This window comes from Heliconius melpomene, chromosome 9 (assembly GCF_056956725.1).
Source record: "Heliconius melpomene rosina isolate 202511_hmr_F chromosome 9, ASM5695672v1, whole genome shotgun sequence".
NCBI classification, from domain to species: Eukaryota; Metazoa; Arthropoda; class Insecta; order Lepidoptera; family Nymphalidae; genus Heliconius; species Heliconius melpomene.
In genome coordinates this window covers 1,888,473-1,913,007 of record NC_140397.1, presented here as the reverse complement: position 1 = coordinate 1,913,007, position 24,535 = coordinate 1,888,473, and the positions used below count along the sequence as shown (strand labels likewise).

Here is a 24,535-nt window from a genome sequence, read left to right as displayed (position 1 = left end):
AAAGAGCCAACGGCACGCGGTGTTCCCAGGCGGTCACCCATCCAAGTACTGACCGCGCCTGACGTTGCTTAACTTCGGTGATCGGACGAGAACCGGTGTGTTCAACGTGGTATGGACGTTGGCGAATGCTAATCCTAAAGAACTAAATATCTGACAACGTCACTCTTGACATCTTCAAATAGATAAATGAAGAGTTCATTACATTATATCAACCCAATGCAAGCCGAGCATAATAATATTAGGTATTAAAGGTTACTTAAACAACAACAAAAAAAAACAAAAGGAGCCAACGGCACGCCGTGTTCCCAGGCGGTCACCCATCCAAGTACTGACCGCGCCCGACGTTGCTTAACTTCGGTGATCGGACGAGAACCGGTGTGTTCAACGTGGTATGGACGTTGGCGAATGCTAATCCTAAAGAACTAAATATCTGACAACGTCACTCTTGACATCTTCAAATAGATAAATGAAGAGTTCATTACATAATATCAACCCAATGCAAACCGAGCATAATAATATTAGGTATTAAAGTTTACTTAAACAACGACAAAAAAAAACAAAAGGAGCCAACGGCACGTGGTGTTCCCAGGCGGTCACCCATCCAAGTACTGACCGCGCCCGACGTTGCTTAACTTCGGTGATCGGACGAGAACCGGTGTGTTCAACGTGGTATGGACGTTGGCGATTGCTTATCCTAAAGAACTAAATATCTGACAACGTCACTCTTGACAGCTTAAAATAGATAAAAGTAGAGTCATTACATTATATCAATCCAATGCAAACCGAGCATAATAATATTAGGTATTAGAGGTTACTTAAACAACAACAAAAAACAAAAAGAGCCAACGGCACGCGGTGTTCCCAGGCGGTCACCCATCCAAGTACTGACCGCGCCCGACGTTGCTTAACTTCGGTGATCGGACGAGAACCGGTGTGTTCAACGTGGTATGGACGTTGGCGATTGCTTATCCTAAAGAACTAAATATCTGACAGCGTCACACTTGACAGCTTAAAATAGATAAATGTAGAGTCATTACATTATATCAATCCAATGCAAACCGAGCATAATAATATTAGGTATTAGAGGTTACTTAAACAACAACAAAAAACAAAAAGAGCCAACGGCACGCGGTGTTCCCAGGCGGTCACCCATCCAAGTACTGACCGCGCCCGACGTTGCTTAACTTCGGTGATCGGACGAGAACCGGTGTGTTCAACGTGGTATGGACGTTGGCGATTGCTTATCCTAAAGAACTAAATATCTGACAGCGTCACTCTTGACAGCTTAAAATAGATAAATGTAGAGTCATTACATTATATCAATCCAATGCAAACCGAGCATAATAATATTAGGTATTAGAGGTTACTTAAACAACAACAAAAAACAAAAAGAGCCAACGGCACGCGGTGTTCCCAGGCGGTCACCCATCCAAGTACTGACCGCGCCCGACGTTGCTTAACTTCGGTGATCGGACGAGAACCGGTGTGTTCAACGTGGTATGGACGTTGGCGATTGCTTATCCTAAAGAACTAAATATCTGACAACGTCACTCTTGACAGCTTCAAATAGATAAATGTAGAGTTCATTACATTATGTCAATCCAATGCAAACTGAGCATAATAATATTAGGTATTACAGGTTACTTAAACAACAAAAAAAAAAAGAGCCAACGGCACGCGGTGTTCCCAGGCGGTCACCCATCCAAGTACTGACCGCGCCCGACGTTGCTTAACTTCGGTGATCGGACGAGAACCGGTGTGTTCAACGTGGTATGGACGTTGGCGATTGCTTATCCTAAAGAACTAAATATCTGACAACGTCACTCTTGACAGCTTCAAATAGATAAATGTAGAGTTCATTACATTATGTCAATCCAATGCAAACTGAGCATAATAATATTAGGTATTACAGGTTACTTAAACAACAAAAAAAAATAAGAGCCAACGGCACGTGGTGTTCCCAGGCGGTCCCCCTTCCAAGTACTGACCGCGCCCGACGTTGCTTAACTTCGGTGATCGGACGAGAACCGGTGTGTTCAACGTGGTATGGACGTTGGCGATTGCTTATCCTAAAGAACTAAATATCTGACAACGTCACTCTTGACAGCTTCAAATAGATAAATGTAGAGTTCATTACATTATATCAATCCAATGCAAACCGAGCATAATAATATTAGGTATTACAGGTTACTTAAACAACAAAAAAAAAAGAGCCAACGGCACGCGGTGTTCCCAGGCGGTCACCCATCCAAGTACTGACCGCGCCCGACGTTGCTTAACTTCGGTGATCGGACGAGAACCGGTGTGTTCAACGTGGTATGGACGTTGGCGATTGCTTATCCTAAAGAACTAAATATCTGACAACGTCACTCTTGACAGCTTCAAATAGATAAATGTAGAGTTCATTACATTATGTCAATCCAATGCAAACTGAGCATAATAATATTAGGTATTACAGGTTACTTAAACAACAAAAAAAAAAAAGAGCCAACGGCACGCGGTGTTCCCAGGCGGTCACCCATCCAAGTACTGACCGCGCCCGACGTTGCTTAACTTCGGTGATCGGACGAGAACCGGTGTGTTCAACGTGGTATGGACGTTGGCGATTGCTTATCCTAAAGAACTAAATATCTGACAACGTCACTCTTGACAGCTTCAAATAGATAAATGTAGAGTTCATTACATTATGTCAATCCAATGCAAACTGAGCATAATAATATTAGGTATTACAGGTTACTTAAACAACAAAAAAAAAAAAGAGCCAACGGCACGCGGTGTTCCCAGGCGGTCACCCATCCAAGTACTGACCGCGCCCGACGTTGCTTAACTTCGGTGATCGGACGAGAACCGGTGTGTTCAACGTGGTATGGACGTTGGCGATTGCTTATCCTAAAGAACTAAATATCTGACAACGTCACTCTTGACAGCTTCAAATAAATAAATGTAGAGTTAATTACGTTATATCAATCCAATGCAAACTGAGCATAATAATATTAGGTATTACAGGTTACTTAAACAACAAAAAAAAAAAAGAGCCAACGGCACGCGGTGTTCCCAGGCGGTCACCCATCCAAGTACTGACCACGCCCGACGTTGCTTAACTTCGGTGATCGGACGAGAACCGGTGCGTTCAACGTGGTATGGACGTTGGCGATTGCTTATCCTAAAGAACTAAATATCTGACAACGTCACTCTTGACAGCTTCAAATAGATAAATGTAGAGTTCATTACATTATATCAATCCAATGCAAACCGAGCATAATAATATTAGGTATTACGGGTTACTTAAACAACAAAAAAAAAGAGCCAACGGCACGCGGTGTTCCCAGGCGGTCACCCATCCAAGTACTGACCGCGCCCGACGTTGCTTAACTTCGGTGATCGGACGAGAACCGGTGTGTTCAACGTGGTATGGACGTTGGCGATTGCTTATCCTAAAGAACTAAATATCTGACAACGTCACTCTTGACAGCTTCAAATAGATAAATGTAGAGTTCATTACATTTTATCAACCCAATGCAAACCGAGCATAATAATATTAGGTATTAGAGGTTACTTAAACAACAACAAAAAACAAAAAGAGCCAACGGCACGCGGTGTTCCCAGGCGGTCACCCATCCAAGTACTGACCGCGCCCGACGTTGCTTAACTTCGGTGATCGGACGAGAACCGGTGTGTTCAACGTGGTATGGACGTTGGCGACAGAACTGTTCAAAGAAAAAGCTAAAATCTAATAAAGTCATGTTTGATTAACATTGTCGTTAATTAACATATCTTCGAGTCAATCACTTCCTTTAATACTTTTGTAGGGTGAACATTAACTTGTTTGTATGGAAGTACTTTTGATCACTAGCCTTCAGATCTATTAAAAAAACATAAGCTACGAGTATAATAAATGTAAAAAAACTAACAGTTACATTTTGTGTACACAAGAAATAAGATATACAAGGTTCCACCGAAACTTGAATTCGGATCGCTAGGTTCAGAGTCCAGAGTGCTCACACCATGGAACACCACGCTTACACCATGGAACCGTATACTTGTAGTCATCTATATTATAGAGCGAATTTTGCTAATTCTACAAATGTTTGGTAAAATTAAAACAATTGTACAAACAATTTGATTACTTATTTGAACTTTGCTTGCGAGTATATTAAGTTTCACAAATTTCAACTTTCAATATCTAGTAGTTTCGTTTGTACGTAGTCTAACACATAGCATGGGTAGGCAGAAAGAAAATGGGAACCTAATGTTAAGACACACCGTTCCCCTCGCACCGCCCTATTTCCGAGACATTGAGTGGGAACCTCAACGCCTCGCGTCTCCTAGCTCTAGCTCTCCTAGAGCAAGAATATGAAAATAATAATAGTAATTCTTCATAAAAATTGACTAGAATTGGTCCAATTTTACAGTCGCAATAAAATATTAGCGGACTTGCATCGTTAATCCGTTATGGACTTTAAACGGACAATGTGACTACAATATCGTTATGTTTGTTGAAAAAGTCGAGTTCGAAAGAGCCATATGCTTTATGGGTGATATATCAATGTCGAAATTAAACTTTTATAAGCTCTGATAAAATTATGGTGAAACTGTTAACCTTTTAGTACTTATCAATACATTGTTTTACCAATTTTATTTTTTAGTTTTTTTGTTCCTTCTGCCTACTCTGCTATTATTTAAAGGTTTTTATGAAAATTCAAAGAAATAAAAATTTATTTCTTTATATTCTATTTTTATTTTGCGGTAGGCTTAGGTAAGATAAAATATTGAGTGTTAAAATTTTTATAGTAAGTGTATCTAAGTGCGTCGTTGAGTTACACAACTTGAAATGCAATGTCTTAAATTTTGACAGAAAGTGGACAACGGAATGTCTTAGTTGGCTATTTTGCTATGGGAGAATAGACAAATGGTGCTAAGATATTCTGTTGTCCACTACGTCCACAAGACTTTGAAGCTAATAAATAACAATGTAAGTTTTTTTTGATATTACTGATATCATCTCTATTAAAGTCACATTTCTTTATATCTTCTTTATTACAAACAAATTTTACAATAGACTAGTATAATCATCAATTTCAATTAATAATACTATTTATAAATTTACATACATACATGAAGACAAGAAAATAATGAAAAAAATGTTGTTTCAAGTCATGGTTGTTTTCTGAAAAAAAAGAAAAAAAAAGTTTAATCAGTGTCATGACGGCCGAAAACGGTTAATTTAGCTCTGATAGACAAACTGCGGCGCTAAGTTCCGCTACTCAACACTTAATGTCTCTACAACTTGAAATTGGTCGAAAAGTGGGAAAGAAGTGTTATAACACTAGGTTCCCTCTACTAATAAGTTTTGTTTATAGAATATATTAAGGTAAAAAATAAATATTTACTTAATAGTACAAATTTTCGGATCCATAGATAGCAAGTAGCCATTCAGGCTATTCTCACAATTGCTATATGCCATGCCGAATCCCAGACCACCTCCTATGTACATAGGCCACCTCCTGTAACCACGGAGAAAGAATCCACCCAACATACTTCCTATTAAGAGGCCGGTCGCTATAAAAAAAATATGACAAATTAAATTTGGGGGAGTTAATATTTTGATTTCTCGAAGGGAAAAAGCCCGGCGTTGAGTTTTGTCACTCTACGTGCAATGCCCCGAAAAATTTGGCGGAAAGTGCGGCTATTTATCTACCCCGATTATTTTCTGGAAATAACTGAAAGCTACTACAAATAAATCTCGGAGATAAATTTCACAAGTGCAGTGGGTTACATTGAAATAATAAACATGATCGCAAAAGACCGTGCAAAGTGGAGTAGGTTGAGTAGGAAGGCAGACCCTGGAAATAGCCGGGATTAATGTCAGGAGGAAGAATAAACATGATGTTTTATGGCCTTAACTATAGAATATTTTTTTTTATCCAAACCAGTGGTTCCTGAGAAATGTTTTCAATGAAACAAACACTAAAGCTTTTATAATATTAAAAAGTAGGTTTCTATACTTACTAATTTTTAAACCGAAATCTACAAAACACGCATTAAATCTTTCTTCGAAGTCTCTTTTATCTTCTTTACGCATTTCCTAGAATATATCCAAATATCTAATTACGATTACATATTTAAATATAACAAAATGTAGACATTTATAATGTCATATTTTTAGTGACATTGGTATTAAAGAAGAAATATATATATATGAACTATTTATTATGCTTTGACACAAGTATTATACCTTTAAAAATAAAATGACAGAATGAATGATTGAGGCAAAGGCAATATTCTTTTCTTTTCCCCCCCTTTTGCCCTACTTTCTAGATATTCCCTGTTGATTAGCGGAACTTAAACTATTTGTTCACCAGTGTTAAAACACTAGCTGCCTGAATGTAGTAATTCTATGAAATCTGATATTCTACTTTCGCTAAAGTTTTAAATTTACATATCTTTTTACAATAAAATACATTTTCCACAAACTTTTCAACATAAAGTCCACCTTTTCATGTTTCTACATAACTATATGAGGCCAGTTGAGGCACAGGGGCACAAAATGTCACTACAAATACGATAGACTGTGGGTTCAATTCCCACTTGAGAAAATTAAATATTTAATATTTTCATTTTTTCGCTCTGGCCTCAACACACAATGCTTTCAGAATTCGATGGAAAATGGAGAACAGAGTGTCTTAACACTACGTTCCCTTTGCCTAACACGCTGTGTGCGGGATACAACGTGCAGCTGATAACAAAAAACATAACTATATTCCATATAATTAGTACATAATTGAAATTAGATGTGACATATTAGGCTTCTGTAGCTTAAGGAGATTACCCTTGACGTTAATTAAGAGCATTAATTTGGATAATTAATAATTTCAATCAACTGCTTCATTTCCTGTTCACGAATTTCTATTATTGACCTTTGATAGATAGATATAGATAGATATAGATAGATATCTATCTATTGAACGTGATGACTAAGAGTTGGGGGTTGAAATATCAAGATGTTTTTTTATCTATATATATAAAATCGAAAGGTCACTCACTCATCACGAAATCTCAGAAACTACATGTGCTAGGAATCTCAAATTTTGCATAGGAGTTACTTATACGACGTAGGTGCTCGCTAAGACGGGAATTTGTAATATTCGACTTCTAAGGGGTTGTTTTTGGGGTCGAAAGTTTGTATGAAACTTCGTTACTACAAATTCTAGGAGTCTCAAATTTTGCATAGACGTCACTAGGACGTAGTCATGGAGACAGAAATTAATAATAACATAGTTCACGCGGCTAAAAACGGCGAGTGGGCCGCTAGTTGTATATAAAGATTTCTTAAATTCTGTAAAGTATAAATATAAAACAATATTTTCTTACATTTCCTTCATATTTCCGTCCAGAAGATATTCATATGGTGTTATGATCTGGTCTTCATTAGGCCTACAGTTTGTAAGCCTTTGTCTATTACTAGTTCTGTCTACATCGATGTGTGCTAAATTGCCGTACGTCTGCTTAGTTAGAGGCATTAGGGGGGGTAGTTGAAGGCAAATCAGTTGATAATTGGGTTGTGATTTTGAGATATCAGTACTAAGAATACAAGTACTATGGTACATACATTTATGATGTTGTTAGTATATTATGAAGGTAAGTAATTATTTGTTTTAAATTAATTTTATCTTAGCTTCACGCTTTATCCCGCACGCTGTATATGAGGCTGTTGTGGCACAGGGCACAAGCGTGCAACTATTAACGCAATGGTTCTGGGTTTAATTTTTATTTTTGTTCTTTCTGAGATAATTGATATTTTTGTTTCCTCGCTCTAGTAACGAGGCAAAATGAGAGAAGGCGGAAAAGGGGGGATGGAAATATCTTAATGTGAACAGAGTGTCTTAACACTTGGTTTCCAGCTTCCCACTGCCTAGCCTGCTATGTGCAGAATACAGCGTGAAGTTATATCTAGCACGTAGCGCTAAAAGCGTGTTGAGAAGAGGCGTGTAGAGTTGAAAATAATTCATTCTCCTGAGTGGGAATCGAACTTGCAGCCATCTCGTTGACATTCAGACGGCATCCCACTGCGCGATGATGTATTAATTCTTGAGATTGTTAGTAATTTGTCCTTTAAACAGCCCTAATTTAGCTGCAGGCGCGTAATAACTTAAATAATAGGTATCATTGTGAAGTAAGATGGCTTTGAAAGGAGCTTAAAAGCTTTTAAGAGTTTAATTTATTATGAAAATTGTATAAAGTCATAATTTGAAGTTTTTTCTTTAGATTATTTAAAGTATATATTATGTTTTTATATGGAGTAGGGTAAGGAGATAAGAAAATAGAAAAAAACCTTAAAAATAAAAAAAATATAGATTTTTTGCTATGAAACATTACTTACGAAATTTAATGATAGTAGGTCCACGGGAAGCACTACGAGGCCAATTTCATACAAAATGCATCAAAACTGTAGATTCCAATATTTATTTACATTTACATTTATTTCAAATTAATACATCCACTGGATCTCGATATAAAAGCTCTTGGCAGACGGAGAGACGGAGACCGACAATAAAGTGATCCTATAAGAATACCGTTTTCCTTTTTGAAGTACGGAACCCTATAAAACCAACACCTACCAAAAATCTTATTCCTTTGGAGTAATAATATACATTTTCAAAACAGCTAATTAGTATGCTTATGAAGTTTAAGCTTCGTAAATTAATTAGGTCGCGACTTCAAGTACACCTTTAGAAATGTAATCCTTATAAGACCTAATTACTATAAAAAATCCTTTTGGTATTTCATATTAATTAGAGACATATTTTTCAGCTGTGTTTTAATAATATAATATTGTGTTTTTTAGTTTCACGCTATATGCGTAATATACAGCGGAGTAGGCAGGGAACCTGGGAACCAATTTGCAGTAGTCCATGATCACGTAGTGTATATTAGGATACAAGTATTTTTTTCTCTTTGTGAACACCGCGCATTTATAGATGAAACTTAACGCCGCCAAAGTCAAAATCTATATTTTACTAGAAGTTCTCGTATTATCATTCATTTTCGTGACAAGATAGTGTCTTAATTTAGTTTACGATATCCCAAGCTTATGTGTTTTATAGTCATCCTAATTTAATGTCATATGATTAGTTCCCGGCTTTGTCTTCGTTATTAGAACTGGTTGGTTGTAAAAGTAAGCTCTAATATGAAAGTTTTACGATGTAAGGAAGTAAATGTATTATGAGACTAATTTGGTCTATAATATATAAAATATTGGTAACTAATAATATAGATTGTTAATCTTTATCTGAGCAAGCTGATACCAGTCGTGGTGCAGGGGTGCGTGATAGGTTGTGGGTTCGATTGCCGCTCGGGAAAGAAAATATTTAATATTTTCATTTCTTTCCTTTAGTAAAGAGGTAAAGCGTTGAGTTCAATCGCTCAACATCCAATGCCTCCAAAATTCGGCGATAAGTGGGGTATGGAGTGTCTTGACACTACATTCTCTCCGCCTACCCTGCTATATGCTATGCGATATTTTATATTAATTTCAGATCTATTTATTCACGCGATCTCGAGATAAAAACTTTTGACAGACGAACAGACGAATAACAGAGTGATTCTATAAGGGTTTACTCTTGTACCTTCGAGACTTACGGAACCCTAAAAAAATATAAGAAAAATATGTCTTTTCATGTCAACGAGTGTGGAAAAGAACACTTGTTCGGTTTGTAGTTATTTGCATAATGTTGATTTATCAACAGTATTTGTGTACCATACTGCAGGTCACACGGCATTTGTATACTAATTTGAATAATTAAGTGATGTTAAAGTAGGGAAGGGCTTGTATACTTTGGTGTAAAGGTAGTAAATATTTACAACTAATATAGAATAGGTTAATTCGAGTATTTTTTTATCGTTTCCCGCTGTATCCCGCACATAGCAGGGTAAGCAGAGGGAACCAGGTCTTAAGACATTTCGTTCCTCATTTTCCGCCGATTCTGGAGGCATTCTTTGCCTCGATACCAGAGAAAAGAAAATGATTCTCAAATTATCTGGTGATGAGAAAGTTGGTAGGCAGCGTGAAAATGAAAAAAGAAACAATTAAGTTTACCAGGTAAATAAACTATATAGGTACTTAATATCACATAAATAATTAAATTTATTATAATTTTATGCACCTCTTGTAATTTTATGTATCTAAAGCACGCATCAAGTGAACATTTGGTCATATATCTTTGTAACGAAGCAACAAATGTTACTTTCCCAAAAATATATATATTTAGTACCTACATATATGCACTTGTAATTTTTTTTTAATTTTGTTAGTATTTTTGAATCTATATACAGGGTGGAATTGACGGCACCACTTTAAATGAAACCACAGTTTTAACTACTCTATAAAAGCATAATATAATTCAGAAAAAAAATAATTCCCAAAAATGAAAAAGTTATTTTTTCAAACAAAATAAATAATAAAATAATCGTTTTAAAAAAAAACGCCATTTGTAAAGTGTTATATTATCACTCACACACTTACCTGTCGGCGCGGCAACGTCGCACACGCCTCATTCAAGAAATCGAGTCGCAGCAACTAGCGTAGGTATGTAGGCAACGGCGGCGAGCTGATGTTAAATTAACGCAACACTTAGGAATACACTTTACACACACTTTTATTGAATTATTTCTATTAGGTTTTTAATTTTACTTTTGTTGCACTACAAACACATTTTTTATGTTCCCGTTTTAAACTAACACTCATTTTTAACATGTTTACAAAATTATTACAATAATAGCATTTTTTTTCACTTTTTTTAACAATAAATATTACATTTTCTGTCCACATTACATTCAGCTCGATAATGACCCATATTATTACACTTGAAACATTTAATATTTCTTTTAATTGTAGCATTTCTTTTTACAATAAATGCAGATGATGATGACACAATTTCCCCCCGTAGTAGTATTATGGTTTGGAACTTCCAAGCATTCCAATTTTTCACTCCTTCCAGTTTTATTACTGTGCTGTTTCCTTTTCATTGTGATTGTTTATTTTGCTTGTTTTTCTTTTTTATTCCTTCCCGGCAACTTAACCTCCAAATTTCAATACCAACGCCAAAGCGTCGCGTGAAGTAACGCTGTTTTAATCTCGCCAGTATTTCTAATTTTCTACGATTGATGCAATCTTCTTTATTATTGTTACAACGTGGTCTGGGCCCATAACCCGTTGTATTTATATGGTTTAGTAAATAGCATTCAGCTATAGTCCGACCCAACTACTATTGCGCAGAATGTACGCGCCGCACCGATTCTATGGGAATCCCCGGTAATCGGTGCGGCGTGAGCGGGGTGTCTTTGTACAGATAACAAAATTCATTTTTAATATTGATTGATTGTGCAATATAACACTATAATTCATAATAAATGTAGATTATACTTTTTACGCATGATTTGATATTAAAATAATTAATAAAATTATCAATACTATTTACAAATAATTACTAAATATTAATTTATTTCGTATTGAGTTTTCGCAGGTCCTCGTGTAACATTATAAAACTCGTTTAATATTTAATTTTTATACGATTTTCTATCAAAATAATCATACAAATATAAATAATAATGAAAATCTTAATAAAAAATTTAATAGTATATTCGATAAGTATTTTAGTTAATGGCAACTATTACAATGTTTTTAATTATCTGTGTGAGAACAGAACTTAGCCGCGGAACGGCTAAGTTCTGTTGTATTTACATTATTTTGTTTAACTTTATACATTGAATAATTATTAAGTGTTTTAAATTATTTGGATGTTGTTTAATATTAATTTTATCATTAATCGGATTTCTAAAATCATGATGAATGTTTCGTGATCGTGATGATGTGATTACTGAGTATTTTTCTCAAATGTGAAACTATTGTGTCAGTATTTGAGTGTACTATCAAAACATACATTTTTTAAGACATTTCAAACAAATGTTGAGTTTTTAATATTACTTATGATGTAAATATTAGTGATAGTAAAAGGAGAATGCGACAACGACGATGTAAAACTAATGTTAAATGTAAGTACCTATCTATCGTAGTTCAATATCATTTTGTGTTAAAAATTTTGAATATAACTTTGTGGGTGGTTCAATAACCATGCAGTATTTCTAAATAATTTCATAATAAAAGTGATATAATAAATTGACTTAAAGTAGGATTTTGTTAAACAATTTTAATAAGAGGTTTGAACATTATTTAGATTTATAATAAATAGGTAATTGCGTGAAAAAGAACGCGAGATATCGTTCTTTCTCGTTCGGTTTTGTTTTGACGAATGAAAAGTAGAAGTTTGGCAACGCTTAGTAGTATTTTTGTAGTAGTATGTGTATGTGTGCGTCACACGAAATACAGGTATAGAGAAAAATCGTGAAATGAAAAAAAAATCCTACGTCCAAACTGTTGAGGCATCTTGATTAATTTCTTTAGCTTCGAGTTTGAAATTTTTTACCCTATATGCAGTTTCAATTAAAGAAGCGCAGCCTCTTCCACCCTGTATATAAAAGGACTTGTCCTCACTGACTGAGGTAAGACGCGCGCACAGCCGTAACCGGCGATGATAGAAAAGTGAAATTTGGACAGATGTTTACTTTCGTAATCTGGACATCCACTAAGAAGGGATTTTGAAAAGTTTTAATCCTAAAGGGGAGAAATAGGGGTTGAAAGTTTGTATGGAAAAAAAATTTAATCGGCACCGATTTTTATAAAATTTGAAATTCAGACTCTTAAAAGTATTTAATTGAACACGTGTTTCATAGTTTTCTAGAATTCACCCCTTAAGGGTGCAAATAAGGGGTTGAAAGTTTGTATAGAATTTTTCTTAAATTGGCACCAATTTTTATAAAATTTGAAATTCAGACACTTAAAAGTATTTAATTGAACCCATGTTTCATGATTTTCTAGAATTCTTCCCGTAAGGGTGCAAATAAGGGGTTGAAAGTTTGTATGGAAAAATTCTTAAATCACCATCGATTTTTATAAAATTTTAAATTTAGACTCTTAAAAATATTTAATTGAACATGTGTTTCATGGTTTTCCAGAATTCACCCCCTAAGGGTGCAAATAAGGGATTGAAAGTTTGTATGGAAAAATCTTTAAATCGCCACCGACTCTTAAACCACCGACTCTTTTAGACTCTTAAAAATATTTCATTGAACACATGTTTCGTGGTTTATTAGAATTCACCCCTAAATAAGTAAGCGAAGCTGCGCGCGTCCGCTAGTATTTATATATACTCGTATGTCTGCTGTAATTTTGGTGGGTTGAGGGTTCGATTTCTACTCAGGGGCATGCTTTATTTTCTTTTTCTTGCTCTGGTAACAAGAGAAAGCGTGGCGTTTCGTTCAATCACTCTATACTTACCATTTCGATAATTGGACTGTGCGTGAAAGACGGACTGTTTTAACACTAGATTCTCTCTGCCAATTCTGGTATGTAGGAAAAGAACTGAAGCTGCTTTTACTTTATTATAATCACATAATAATTATTATTTTAAAACCTTATAACCAGATTGGGAAATTAGAAAAAACATTTTGATTTGGAATTGAACCCAGAACCGTCGCAATTACTATACTAATAATCCCTCATATTATAGTAACATGAAGTAAGAAAAATAACAGGTGAGCTTATTGCATACAACTCCCATTCACTTAAACGCCATCTGTTTATGCGATTATGATCTATTCAATGATTTACTCGTGACTCATTGAATTATCATATTATATGGTTGGTTAAGTTTAGTATAAATAAAAGATTTAATTGTTTTTTTTGTATTCCTCTGGAACGCACGTGGAACCTAGTGTTCGAACATTCCGTTCATATTAAGATATTTCCGTTCACCATTTTCCCCAGAATTCCAGTAAAAAACACTATACAAAGAAAGTATACAGGCTACTTCTAGTTTTTATAAAACACTAGCGGCCCGCTCGCGGTATCACCCGCGTGAACTATGTTATTATTAATTTCTGTCTCCATGGCTATGTCCTAGTGACGTCTATGCAAAATTTGAGACTCCTAGCATTTAGTAACAAATGACAAAGACAAATGTCATTAGTAATGAAGTTTCATACAAACTTTCAACCCCAAAAACAACCCCTTAGAAATCGAATATTACAAATTCCCGTCTTAGTGAGCACCTACGTCCTATAAATAACTCCTATGCAAGATTCCTAGCACATGTAGTTTCTGAGATTTCGTGATGAGTGAGTGACCTTTCGATTTCATACGTTACATTACTCCCTTTTATAATATAAATCTTCTTTTGTAATCTATCTAAATAGAATCGACGACTCATACACAAGGTGTGTGGCAGCACAGGTGTTCCAAAATTGCTATTATGATAGGGTTAAGCGTGAAATTCGAACTGACTGGCAATTAAAGGCAACTGCGCAATATTGGTGCATAATATTTATTTACATGAAATATTCCCAGTTTATTTAATTTTTCCCCGTGTATTATATAACAATTCAGGGATTCAGAATTCGGCTTAAAATGGGGAAAGAAGGGTCGTAACACTAGATTCCATTTGGATATTCTGCTGTGTACGGGATACCGTAAAGTTGATTTAATTTTATTTTATTTATAATCAAGTAGAATCTAGAAAATTGGGTGGAATTTTGTGACAAAAGTATCTTAAGGTTCCCTCTGACCTCCCCCACTACCTTTTGCGGAATACAGCGTAAAGCTACAAAAACGAGAAAGCATAATAATTCAACATAGATAATATAGTGCTATTTTTCTAAACGATCTTCAATGACTTGTGAAATATTAGAAAATGGACTGACAAATAAATCATTGGTAATTCGATTTGGCCTTAGCATATTTCCCCTGGTGAAGATGACTCTACACTATACTCTAAGCTTTCAACGGCCCTCAATTTAGTTATGAATTTAGGATAGTTTCCTTTGAGCATATGACAGTTACTTTTAAGATGCGATGACTTTAGAAAAGGGGAGATGCTGTAAGATGTTTGATCTATGCCGGTTTGTTGAGATAAAATGTAGGGATAGAGGCCAAAGTGGCACAGCGGTTGTGGGTTCGATTCCCACTTGGAGGAAAAAATATTTTAAGTGTCACACAGATGAAAGTACTGTACTTGAAAAGTTGAATTAACGACTGTAGGGGAGCAATTAAAGAGGATTTTGAAATTCATACAGAACAGGAACAAACCATTTTCCCTTCCTTCTTTCGAGGAAATGCGAACGATTTTCCATTTCAAATTTTAAAGTCCACACAAACAAAGCTGCGGGCTATGATGAGTCTATAACAAGAAGAGAATGAGATAATAATCTATACTTATATTATGATAAGAGATTACAGAACAAGCCCCAAGGCTAGATGGCGTGCATTAGCTGAATCAACAGACTTGCTCAATCCACTCATGGCTGTCCTGGTCAAAGTCAATATGGTTAAGTTTACTTATAATACAATATGAGTATATCTATATATATAAAAGGACTTGTCCTCACTGACTGAGGTAAGACGCACGCACAGCCGTAACCGCTGTGCGTAGAAACTTGAAATTTGGACAGATGTTTATTTTCGTAATCTGGACATCCACTAAGAAGGGATTTTGAATCATTTTAATCCTAAAGGGGTGAAATAGGGGTTCAAAGTTTGTATGGAAAAAAAATTAAATCGGCACCGATTTTCATAAAATTTGTAATTTAGGTTTTTAAAAGTATTTAATTGAATACGTGTTTCATCGTTTTCTAGAATTCATCCCCTAAGGGTGCAAATAAGGGGTTGAAAGTTTGTAGAAAAAATTCTTAAATTGCCATCGATTCTTATAAAATTTGAAATTTAGACTCTTAAAAATATTTAATTAAACATGTGGTTCATGGTTTTCTAGAATTCACCCTCTAAGGGTGCAAATAAGGGGTTGAAAGTTTGTATGAAAAAATCTTTAAATCGCCACCGATTTTTATAAAATTTGAAATTTAGACTCTTAAAAATATATCATTGAACACATGTTTCGTGGTTTATTAGAATTCACCCCTAATTACGCAAGCGAAGCTGCGCGCGTCCGCTAGTATAATTATAAGATAATACGTCATTTCGTTTTGAAAATGTAGAGAGAAAAGAGATTTTAGTGACAGATTACTCCGTTATAAGCGTTTAATATAAATTTGAAGAATTATTATAAAATATATACTAATTCATTCAGATTACTAATATTAAATTGTCTCTAGTGACATCACAGTAATAAATGGAAATAAATATTACCATAGCGACTCACAATATCTCTAATGGCAGCAGTCTAAGCCCATTCAGTGAACAATTACCGCTGTAATAGAATAAACAGAGTAATCAGGCCACTTCATACTGGTGAGAGTGGGTTTGTATACATCGTACGGTATATTTAAGTGGAAGTTTAAATTTATATTTATATGGAAAATATTTGTTGACTATCGGGAAGTAAGGAAGGTTAAAAAACATTAGGTTCCCGCGGACAATATGTATAAAAATATAGACGTCAGTGGACGAGGCTAAAGAAATGCTAAAAATATCTAATTTCTATATATAATAAAACAGTAAAAATAGTTTGTCTGTACATTTAAAATTTTTGACTGAAATGGAAAGAGGGATATTTAAAAACAAAAACAGAAAGTTTATTTTTTAATTTCTTGTCTGCCTGTCTGTCTGTATGTACGTATGGTCACGCTTATTTTATTTACACTGTAAACTGTCATTTCTTATCATATTTCGAAATTCTAAGTCCACGAGATATAGATTTAGGTAGCAAAAAATTCACACAAAATTCAACTAAAATCTTATTTTAAAAATCTTTTAAACTACGGAACCTTAAAAATTACATTACACATCAATTTCACGAACAAACATTACCAAATCCAAAACACGTTAGGCCCACACAGAAACACCTTTTGTGCAAGTTATTTGGATGCTAATGTGTTAATTACTACTTCGTACCCCCAATGAATGTGTTATGAATATTGTATTTCAATTTTAAATGGAGTCTGATTGGGCTGTAATAGATAAATGAGTGGTTGTTTTGAGGCCAGAACCAAAACGTGAGGTGTGGGTTCGATTCCCACTCGAGGAAATAATTTTTTTTACTATTTTCATTGATTAGCTTAGAGTTCTGGCACTCAAAACATAACGCTTCCCCTCCTATCGTGCCATATCCTGCTAAAATAAAAATAATTCCTTCTTCTAGCGGGAATCGAACCCACAATCATCATTTCTACGATCAGACGATACAGCACTCCGCCACAAGCCATAGCAAAAATAAACTAAAGAAAACTAAAGTATAATAATTATACATTTCTGTGTGGAGTTTTCTAACAATAAATTTTAATCGTGCCGTCTCATTGAAGCTCGTCTTTTGTGTTTTGAAGCACAATATCAGAATTTCTGAGCTCTTTGTCGGATAAACTATAGCAATCTGTGACGTTGTCATAGAACGAAGAGTTTTTAATGGAAATGTTTTTTTAATATTTAAATTTTATATAAAAAATGCCTTTTTTGAGGCCTGTTATGGCGAAGGGGCATAAGCATTCCCCAGGTTCGAGAGATTCTAGATTTTAGCTGGGAACCTGGTGGTAAGACAATCCGTTCCCATTAAGACACTTCTGTACCCCATTTCCGCCGAATTCTTGAGGCATTACGTGCTGAGGAGCGAAACTCTACGCCGCCTTATGCGTTGTTACCAGGGCGAACAAATGGAAATATTAAATATTTCTCGAGTGGAAATCGAATCTACGACCTGTTGCGTTTACAGGCGCACACCTGCACCACAAATCGTCTCAACCATAAGTGGTTTCGAAAATAATATCAATGTGCATTTGCTACTCTTTTCATATTTAAAAAAAATATTGATGATTTTAGTGAAATCATTTTTTTAAAGAAATCAACTTAAACACTGGCTTAAATATTGCTTCCTTTTCCTTCACAGTTGATAGCCTCTCTGCAACAACGACAACTTCTTTCATAATATAGAAATTAAAAAGAAAAATAGCGTCATTATTCCGCATAATTTGCAATTTTTATGTCTGAGAGACTCCAGGAATCGTACTAATCGTCCCCTGCAGTGTATTTATTGAAAGGATACCTTCCTATTGACTGGTTATTATTTAGGTATTTACTTTTATTTTTACTATAATTTATGTTTAGTATTTTCCTATTTGTTTACTTTCTTTTGTTTTTTGTTTTAAAAATGTCTAAAGTCTGGATTTTTTTAAAATAAATTCTTTGAAAATAAGAAAATGGTGCTTATGGTTATAATTGAGACCATAGTGGCGAAGTAAAACAAGGTCAGTCCGGGTGTTGGTTCGATTCCCAAGATTTTCGCGGGAAATAGTTAAGCAAGACAGGACTCAAAAAGAAGAATATAGTATCGTATAACTAGGTTTCCTTTGCCTAAACTAACTATTAATAAAAAAAACTTTTTTTTCTATAGAAAAATGTAAAATAAGCATGAAAGTAAAACAATCCTATATAATTATAAAATTCTCTATGACTTTTATATAACTAAGTAAATCCACTTGCAACCAACTAATATACTAAATAATGAAATACATTTAGTAGACGCCGCGTTTCCTCAAATGTTGGCATTTGACGTAACGTCCATGAATCCGCTTATCTAAAGCCTCACCATGTGATGTGGCCATGAAGTAAGTGTTTTTGTTTTTTTTTTTAATTTAATAAAAAGCCAACTTTTTTCTAATTTTAATACAAAAATCTTAAAAGATTTTAACATAAATTATGTACCTTACTTAAAGGCTAACTTAATATGCTTAATGAAAATTTATAAAAAAAGAACAGAAACGAAATTATTATTAATAGATCGCCATAATTAAAGAACAACAACAACAACAACATTTTTTTTATATACTACTTTTTTTATTAACATTTGTTGGATAAGGCAGAAAAAAACGTACAGTTTTTAACCGAATTCTCCACATTCCGCTCATTTCCGGATGTTAAATATTTTAGTTGGTGGAACTTAACACCGTGTCACCATTAACGCTTGCTAGCTTTAAGCGGGCGAAGTCGCGTTCATGTTACTAGTTAAATAATAATCACATAAGCGCTGCTTTAGAGAGCAAACAAGCTTCTTCATTATTTAAATTACAGCTTTTAATGTATGAGGAAATTAATGAAGTTGGAAAGTTTCAGCGACACATTAGCGACAAAGTAGTCATTTAGTTGATATATCTACATACATATAGTATAGTATGCATTTGTGATATTTAGAAACTGGGTAACTATTAGCTAAATAATACTTTTTACATTTATTTTCATTTGCTAGCTCGGGTACACCGCGGCGTTGAACTCCACCTCTCAACATGAAATGTTCCGAGAGTTGGGGAGGAAGATACTTACGATTCCCACTTTCCGCTGAATTCTTGAGATATTGGGTGTTAAATGGCGAAACTCAACGCCGTGATTTGCGTCATTACTAGAACGATAAAGAGAACATTAAATATTTAATTTTCTCGATTTAAATCCACAACCGTTGGGTTTACATTCCCACACCGACGGCCTCAGTATTTAATAATATTTTGAATGTTATTAAATTATTTTCTAACATTTTTTTAAGCAGCAAAAGAGCGGCGTTGAGTTCCATCAATCACTGCGAAACAGTTCCAAAAGCTGGTGGAACGAGGGGAGCAAAGTGTCTTACCACTAGGCTCCTTCTATCTACCCTGGATACAGCATAAAGCTAAAAAACTTTCTTGCAAGTAGCTCTAATAGCATATTATGTCTGTCCTTAGAAGGCCAAATACATTTTTAGACACAATAAAGCCATGACATTACACTTTCAACCCAGACACCATTGTTTGGGTCGAGGTATATTGACCGCTGTGAATCAGTATACAAAACTTCAATAGTATAAGGAGGTTTTGGTGCTGCAGAGCGATAGTACCTGGTTTTTTGTCTGGCCTTCATGGGTTCTAAGATCTTGAACTAAGAACTTGAAGGAATGATTGAATGATGATTGAAGGAAGGATTATATTTGCAATTTTCATTTTTCCTTTCTAAGTATATAAATATGGTGGAAAGTGAGGAACAGAGTGTATTAACACTGGGTTCTATTAATAATAAGTCAGTGAAGCTAATTTCTTTTAAATTGGCTTTATTGTAGTTAGCAATAGTCTGCAGAAAAGATGGTAGTTGGCTTAAAAAGATTTCAAGAGAAACGTCTTCTATCCTCGTAGTTGTTTCATAAATAAGTACAAAGTTATTCTTTGTAATGTAAGATCTAAATCTCCTATGCTACTCGTATTCTACGACCATGTCAATATGAATTATAAAGAAAAGTACAAATATTCAACTAATTTAATTTATGAAGAAAAACAAAAAAAATATGTCTAGATGTATTCTAGAGGCCAGTCCTGGCCGATTGGTACAAGCGGGCAACTATAAAAGCGATAGGTTGTGGATTCGATTTCAATTCAGGAAATGAAATATTTAATATTTTCATTACTTCGCTCAGATATCGAAGTAAAAGCACGCAATCCACCACTAAACATGGAATGTTTCCAGAATTAGGCGGAAAATGGGGAATGAATCGTCTTAATACTAGGCTCTCTCTGCCTACCCTGCTACATGCGGGATAGAGCGTGAAGAAACTATTTTTTTTAATTTAAATTCAAGTGAATATTGTAACAGCTTAAAACACCTAGTTAGTACAAAATACAAGTGTTATTATAGACGTCTGCCGAGCAGGTGTTCTAGTGCTTAAATGAGAGGTGTTAATAAAATTACTATAGCTTCTTGTATAAACGTTTGGAACGTGTTCAAATTGTATTTGAAATTTAATATTGATTATAATAATTTTCATTGCGAATAGACCGGTATTAATGATGAGTAAAAATAATTTAATATGTAAGTCTTTGTTTTCTACGACTTATGTTTATAGAGACGATGGTTGTTAGTTCGATGCCCACTTCTCGCTCTGGTAGAGAAAATAAAGCATTAAGGTATACTTTATAATTGAACAGAAAGTGAGGAATACAGTGTCTGAACACTTTTCTCCACGCACCACACAATTTTCGTGTTGAGTGAGGGAACTCAATGAACCATTTCATAGTAATCAATATCTTCTACCAACATTTTAATGTCTTTGAAGTAGCTGGATAGTGGAGAGCGAGGTTCCCTAGGTTCCCTTTGACTATTTTATTAAAAAAAAATTAAATATGTAGGTATTTTTGTACGCTTTTATATACTTTATAAATACACTGAACGATTTGTATAGTTCATCGTACTCTTACTAACGACCTTAGACAGCCTTGGATTTTGATTTATTGCTTAATAATTGTTCTTTCTGTTATTCGTTTTGCACATTATCTAGGGGCGAAGGTCGTGAGTTCAATAACCGTGAGAAATATATTTTTATTATATTTTATTAAGTAAGTATTTTTATATTTTTTGCGAAGAAATAAAAATACAAGAAATAAAACTATTTCATCAAAATAAAATTATTATTGTAATCTACATTCGTGGAATTATAAAAGTTAAGCATTATAAATAATTTTGTACAAATTACTAAGCAATTTGTGTTCTCAAGGATAAGTAAAAGTATTATTTAGTTAATTTCTAAGTATTGCATGCATAACGATGCATTAACTCATTTATATTGAAAATTTTTTCTTGGTAGACCAATTATTTTTATGTAAAAATTCTTGTGAAGTTCATTGCTACTAAAACTTCTACTGATTTGACAGTTTGTAAGGTTTTTTTTAGCTACAGGCTGTATCCTGCACATAGCAGTGAAGCTGGTGGGAACAGAGTGTCTGTTCCCATTAAGACACTTTCGTTACCCACTTTCCGCCGAATTCCGCAAGTATTGTGTGTTAAGTAGCGGAATCTACGCTTAGCTTCGTTACCAGAGCGGTGAAATAAAAAAAAAATCCTAGGAATCGAACTTACAACTGTCGCTGTCATACATTCAATGTCAGGTGTCAGCTTCGACGTGTATATAAGTAAATATTTTTAAAAAATATAAAGATATATTTACTGTACTTACTATTACTGTACGAATAGCAGAAAAACAAAATAAAAAAATAATTTACTCATTAAAGTTCGCTATTGAAATATAAAGTTTGATATAAATTTAATATGACAAAGGCCACTCTCGCTATAATTAAATATTTGTAACAAAATTATTCCTCTTCCAATGAAACCGTAATGTTAGGCTTCGACAGTGAAAAGTTTGAAACGTTTTTCATCCATTTTGGGACCACGTAAATTAAATTATAGGTTGTAATTGTATGAGGCATTCACAATAATTGGGCGGTATTAACTTTATACGAGATATAATGGAAACTTTTGTATTAATATTTCATGAAATAAACCTTTTTGATGTTAGTATTCATTATATTAATTTGAGGCCAGTCGTGGCGCAGGAATGCAAGGGTGTGCCTGTAAACGCGACTGGTTGAGAGTTCGATTCCCACTTGAAGAAATGAAATGTTTAATATTTTAAGAGTGTCTTAACACTAGGTTCCCTCTGATTTTTTTTGATTTATCACTCGCTTTTCTTAAGCCAGTTTCAAAAATAGTAAAAATACTAAAAAAAAATATAACAATAAATATTAGAACTATCTCGTTCTAGTTCTTCCATTTCAATAATATTAACAGTTTTGAACTAACCATGTGGAAGTTCCGACTGATTAAATTTCCAGTTTTAATACTGATAGAACGATCCGAGTATTCGATATTCTAACGTGTGAGTTTAGAATAAACTTCGATAGTTTGGGTGAAGCAATTAACGAAAGCATCGGCGTTGAGGTGAAATTTAGGAAGTGACATTTAGACTGGAATTGAATATAGTCAAGTTTGTGGAAACTATGAGTATTTATATTTCTTTTTATATGTAACTTTTTTGTAAAATGAGAAAAGTTGCCAGTTTTGGCGTAGAGGCATAAATAAGGGTTTTGACTGGAAGCTCGACAGATTCGATGTCATTTGAGAAAATTAAATATTTAATATTTTCATTTTCTCGCTTTGGTAACGAGGCAAAATGCGGCGTTAAGATTCGACACTCTACTAGTTTCAAATGGTGATCAGAAGTGCCTTTATAAGTACGGAGTGCCTTGACACTAGATTACCCTCCATGTACCTACTATGTTATATGTGAGACACAGAGTGAAAAAACAAAGGTTTCTTGTATAAAGGTGGGTGTGATAAAAATTATACAGAAAAAGTGATTCATATTATATTTTTCATAAAAATATTACACCTTATACAATAGTGTAATATTTTTCAGTATAAGTAAACATGAAATTGTAAATTCCTGAAAGGCGAGGCGAGGTAATTTTTCAGCGTCTCGTAGCCCGTCAGCTTAACCCCCGTTTAAATGAAAACTAATTTTAATATTAATATCTCGTGCTCCGCAAAACTGTACATTAATCTAAGTTTGTTTAAATTGAATTGAATGGAAACATATTTTTTGAATTTTTTTTACATTCATTTAAAGTTTGGTTTTGAGTGACGTAAGGTAGTGCTAAGACACTCCTTTCTATAATTTCTGTCCAATTTTCGTGATATTACATGTTGAATTATGAAGCTCCATACCGCGTTTTATCTTACTAAAACGAGGATATGAAAATAAGCTATTCTAATCGTGGGGATTGGCACGAGGACCCGTAGTTAAATGAAAACAATTTTAACATTGAAATCTTAGAAAAAACATACATTTCTTGAGACCAATTTCAATAAAATCACTTATTTATATTTACTATAATGTTTTAGGTCGAGCTGTAATAAACTATGCCTTAAAATCTAAGAATCTAAATATTGTCGAGCTGGTCTGATGATGGAATTGGAAAATGGCTGAGGGAAACTTGGACTGCTAGTAAATATATAGTTTTTATTATTTAAATATTTTCATTTTTTCATTGGCGTTGAATACTACCATTAAACACGCAATGCCTCGAAAAATTCAGCGGAAAGTGGAGAACGGAGTGTTTTAACACTAGGTTCCCTCTGCCTACTACTTCTATCTGCTTAATTATTATATAAGAAATCTAAGGTTCTACATAATATAAATATAGAACACTTTACATAAATTTTATAAAGTAATTGCAACAAGAACCTCTACTATAAAAATCTCAACCAATCTGCAATCGTTCACAGCTGATTAAATATCCAATATTTAAGAGACATAAACGTATCGACACTAAAACAATCATAAAATTCCGATTCTGATCGTAAATTTAAAAATTCTGAAGGAAGTATATATCTATTGAGAAACGTTTTATGGGTCCCGGAGGCAAGCTGCTTTGTTTATTTTACGGTCTTAGTCATAGGCAAACGACGGTGTGGAACTAGGTGTGGTACTTTTAATTTTATTACGAAAAAAATCTAAGTCTATTGATATTATAACTTAACTTAGCTTCACGCTTTATCCCTAACGGGATAGCCAGAGAAAACGGTGCGCCAAAAGCTACGGATCTGGCCAGAGAAGACAAAGGGAACCCAGTGTCAAAACACTCTGTTACTCACTTTCCACCGAACCCAGGAGGCATTGCGTGTTGA

At 34.3% G+C, this 24,535-nt stretch overlaps 1 protein-coding gene and 14 non-coding genes across 15 annotated transcripts; all 15 read right to left on the bottom strand.

The window, feature by feature from the left end:
• Positions 1 to 4: 4 nt before the first annotated feature.
• LOC146536150 (5S ribosomal RNA) lies at positions 5 to 123 on the bottom strand. Its single transcript, XR_014878275.1, has one exon. It is a non-coding gene; the product is annotated as a 5S ribosomal RNA (ribosomal RNA).
• A 161-nt stretch (positions 124 to 284) lies between these two features.
• Positions 285 to 403, bottom strand: LOC146536149 (5S ribosomal RNA). Its single transcript, XR_014878277.1, has one exon. It is a non-coding gene; the product is annotated as a 5S ribosomal RNA (ribosomal RNA).
• Positions 404 to 564: 161 nt separating this feature from the next.
• On the bottom strand, positions 565 to 683 carry LOC146536148 (5S ribosomal RNA). The gene has a single exon (XR_014878261.1). It is a non-coding gene; the product is annotated as a 5S ribosomal RNA (ribosomal RNA).
• Positions 684 to 840: 157 nt separating this feature from the next.
• Positions 841 to 959, bottom strand: LOC146536147 (5S ribosomal RNA). The gene has a single exon (XR_014878268.1). It is a non-coding gene; the product is annotated as a 5S ribosomal RNA (ribosomal RNA).
• Positions 960 to 1,116: 157 nt separating this feature from the next.
• LOC146536146 (5S ribosomal RNA) lies at positions 1,117 to 1,235 on the bottom strand. The gene has a single exon (XR_014878267.1). It is a non-coding gene; the product is annotated as a 5S ribosomal RNA (ribosomal RNA).
• Positions 1,236 to 1,392: 157 nt separating this feature from the next.
• LOC146536145 (5S ribosomal RNA) lies at positions 1,393 to 1,511 on the bottom strand. The gene has a single exon (XR_014878266.1). It is a non-coding gene; the product is annotated as a 5S ribosomal RNA (ribosomal RNA).
• Positions 1,512 to 1,665: 154 nt separating this feature from the next.
• On the bottom strand, positions 1,666 to 1,784 carry LOC146536144 (5S ribosomal RNA). Its single transcript, XR_014878265.1, has one exon. It is a non-coding gene; the product is annotated as a 5S ribosomal RNA (ribosomal RNA).
• Positions 1,785 to 1,939: 155 nt separating this feature from the next.
• LOC146536143 (5S ribosomal RNA) lies at positions 1,940 to 2,058 on the bottom strand. Its single transcript, XR_014878273.1, has one exon. It is a non-coding gene; the product is annotated as a 5S ribosomal RNA (ribosomal RNA).
• Positions 2,059 to 2,211: 153 nt separating this feature from the next.
• On the bottom strand, positions 2,212 to 2,330 carry LOC146536142 (5S ribosomal RNA). The gene has a single exon (XR_014878264.1). It is a non-coding gene; the product is annotated as a 5S ribosomal RNA (ribosomal RNA).
• Positions 2,331 to 2,485: 155 nt separating this feature from the next.
• LOC146536141 (5S ribosomal RNA) lies at positions 2,486 to 2,604 on the bottom strand. Its single transcript, XR_014878263.1, has one exon. It is a non-coding gene; the product is annotated as a 5S ribosomal RNA (ribosomal RNA).
• Positions 2,605 to 2,759: 155 nt separating this feature from the next.
• LOC146536140 (5S ribosomal RNA) lies at positions 2,760 to 2,878 on the bottom strand. The gene has a single exon (XR_014878262.1). It is a non-coding gene; the product is annotated as a 5S ribosomal RNA (ribosomal RNA).
• Positions 2,879 to 3,033: 155 nt separating this feature from the next.
• Positions 3,034 to 3,152, bottom strand: LOC146536139 (5S ribosomal RNA). Its single transcript, XR_014878283.1, has one exon. It is a non-coding gene; the product is annotated as a 5S ribosomal RNA (ribosomal RNA).
• Positions 3,153 to 3,304: 152 nt separating this feature from the next.
• LOC146536138 (5S ribosomal RNA) lies at positions 3,305 to 3,423 on the bottom strand. The gene has a single exon (XR_014878287.1). It is a non-coding gene; the product is annotated as a 5S ribosomal RNA (ribosomal RNA).
• A 158-nt stretch (positions 3,424 to 3,581) lies between these two features.
• LOC146536137 (5S ribosomal RNA) lies at positions 3,582 to 3,700 on the bottom strand. The gene has a single exon (XR_014878286.1). It is a non-coding gene; the product is annotated as a 5S ribosomal RNA (ribosomal RNA).
• A 1,686-nt stretch (positions 3,701 to 5,386) lies between these two features.
• Positions 5,387 to 6,177, bottom strand: LOC146536136 (MICOS complex subunit Mic10-like). Its single transcript, XM_085190511.1, has 2 exons — positions 6,010 to 6,177; positions 5,387 to 5,559 (listed from the first exon to the last, which is right to left on the bottom strand). The coding sequence occupies exons 1-2, from the start codon at positions 6,080 to 6,082 to the stop codon at positions 5,387 to 5,389; spliced, it is 246 nt and encodes an 81-aa protein (XP_085046637.1). The 5' UTR covers positions 6,083 to 6,177.
• Between the last annotated feature and the right edge of the window lie 18,358 nt (positions 6,178 to 24,535).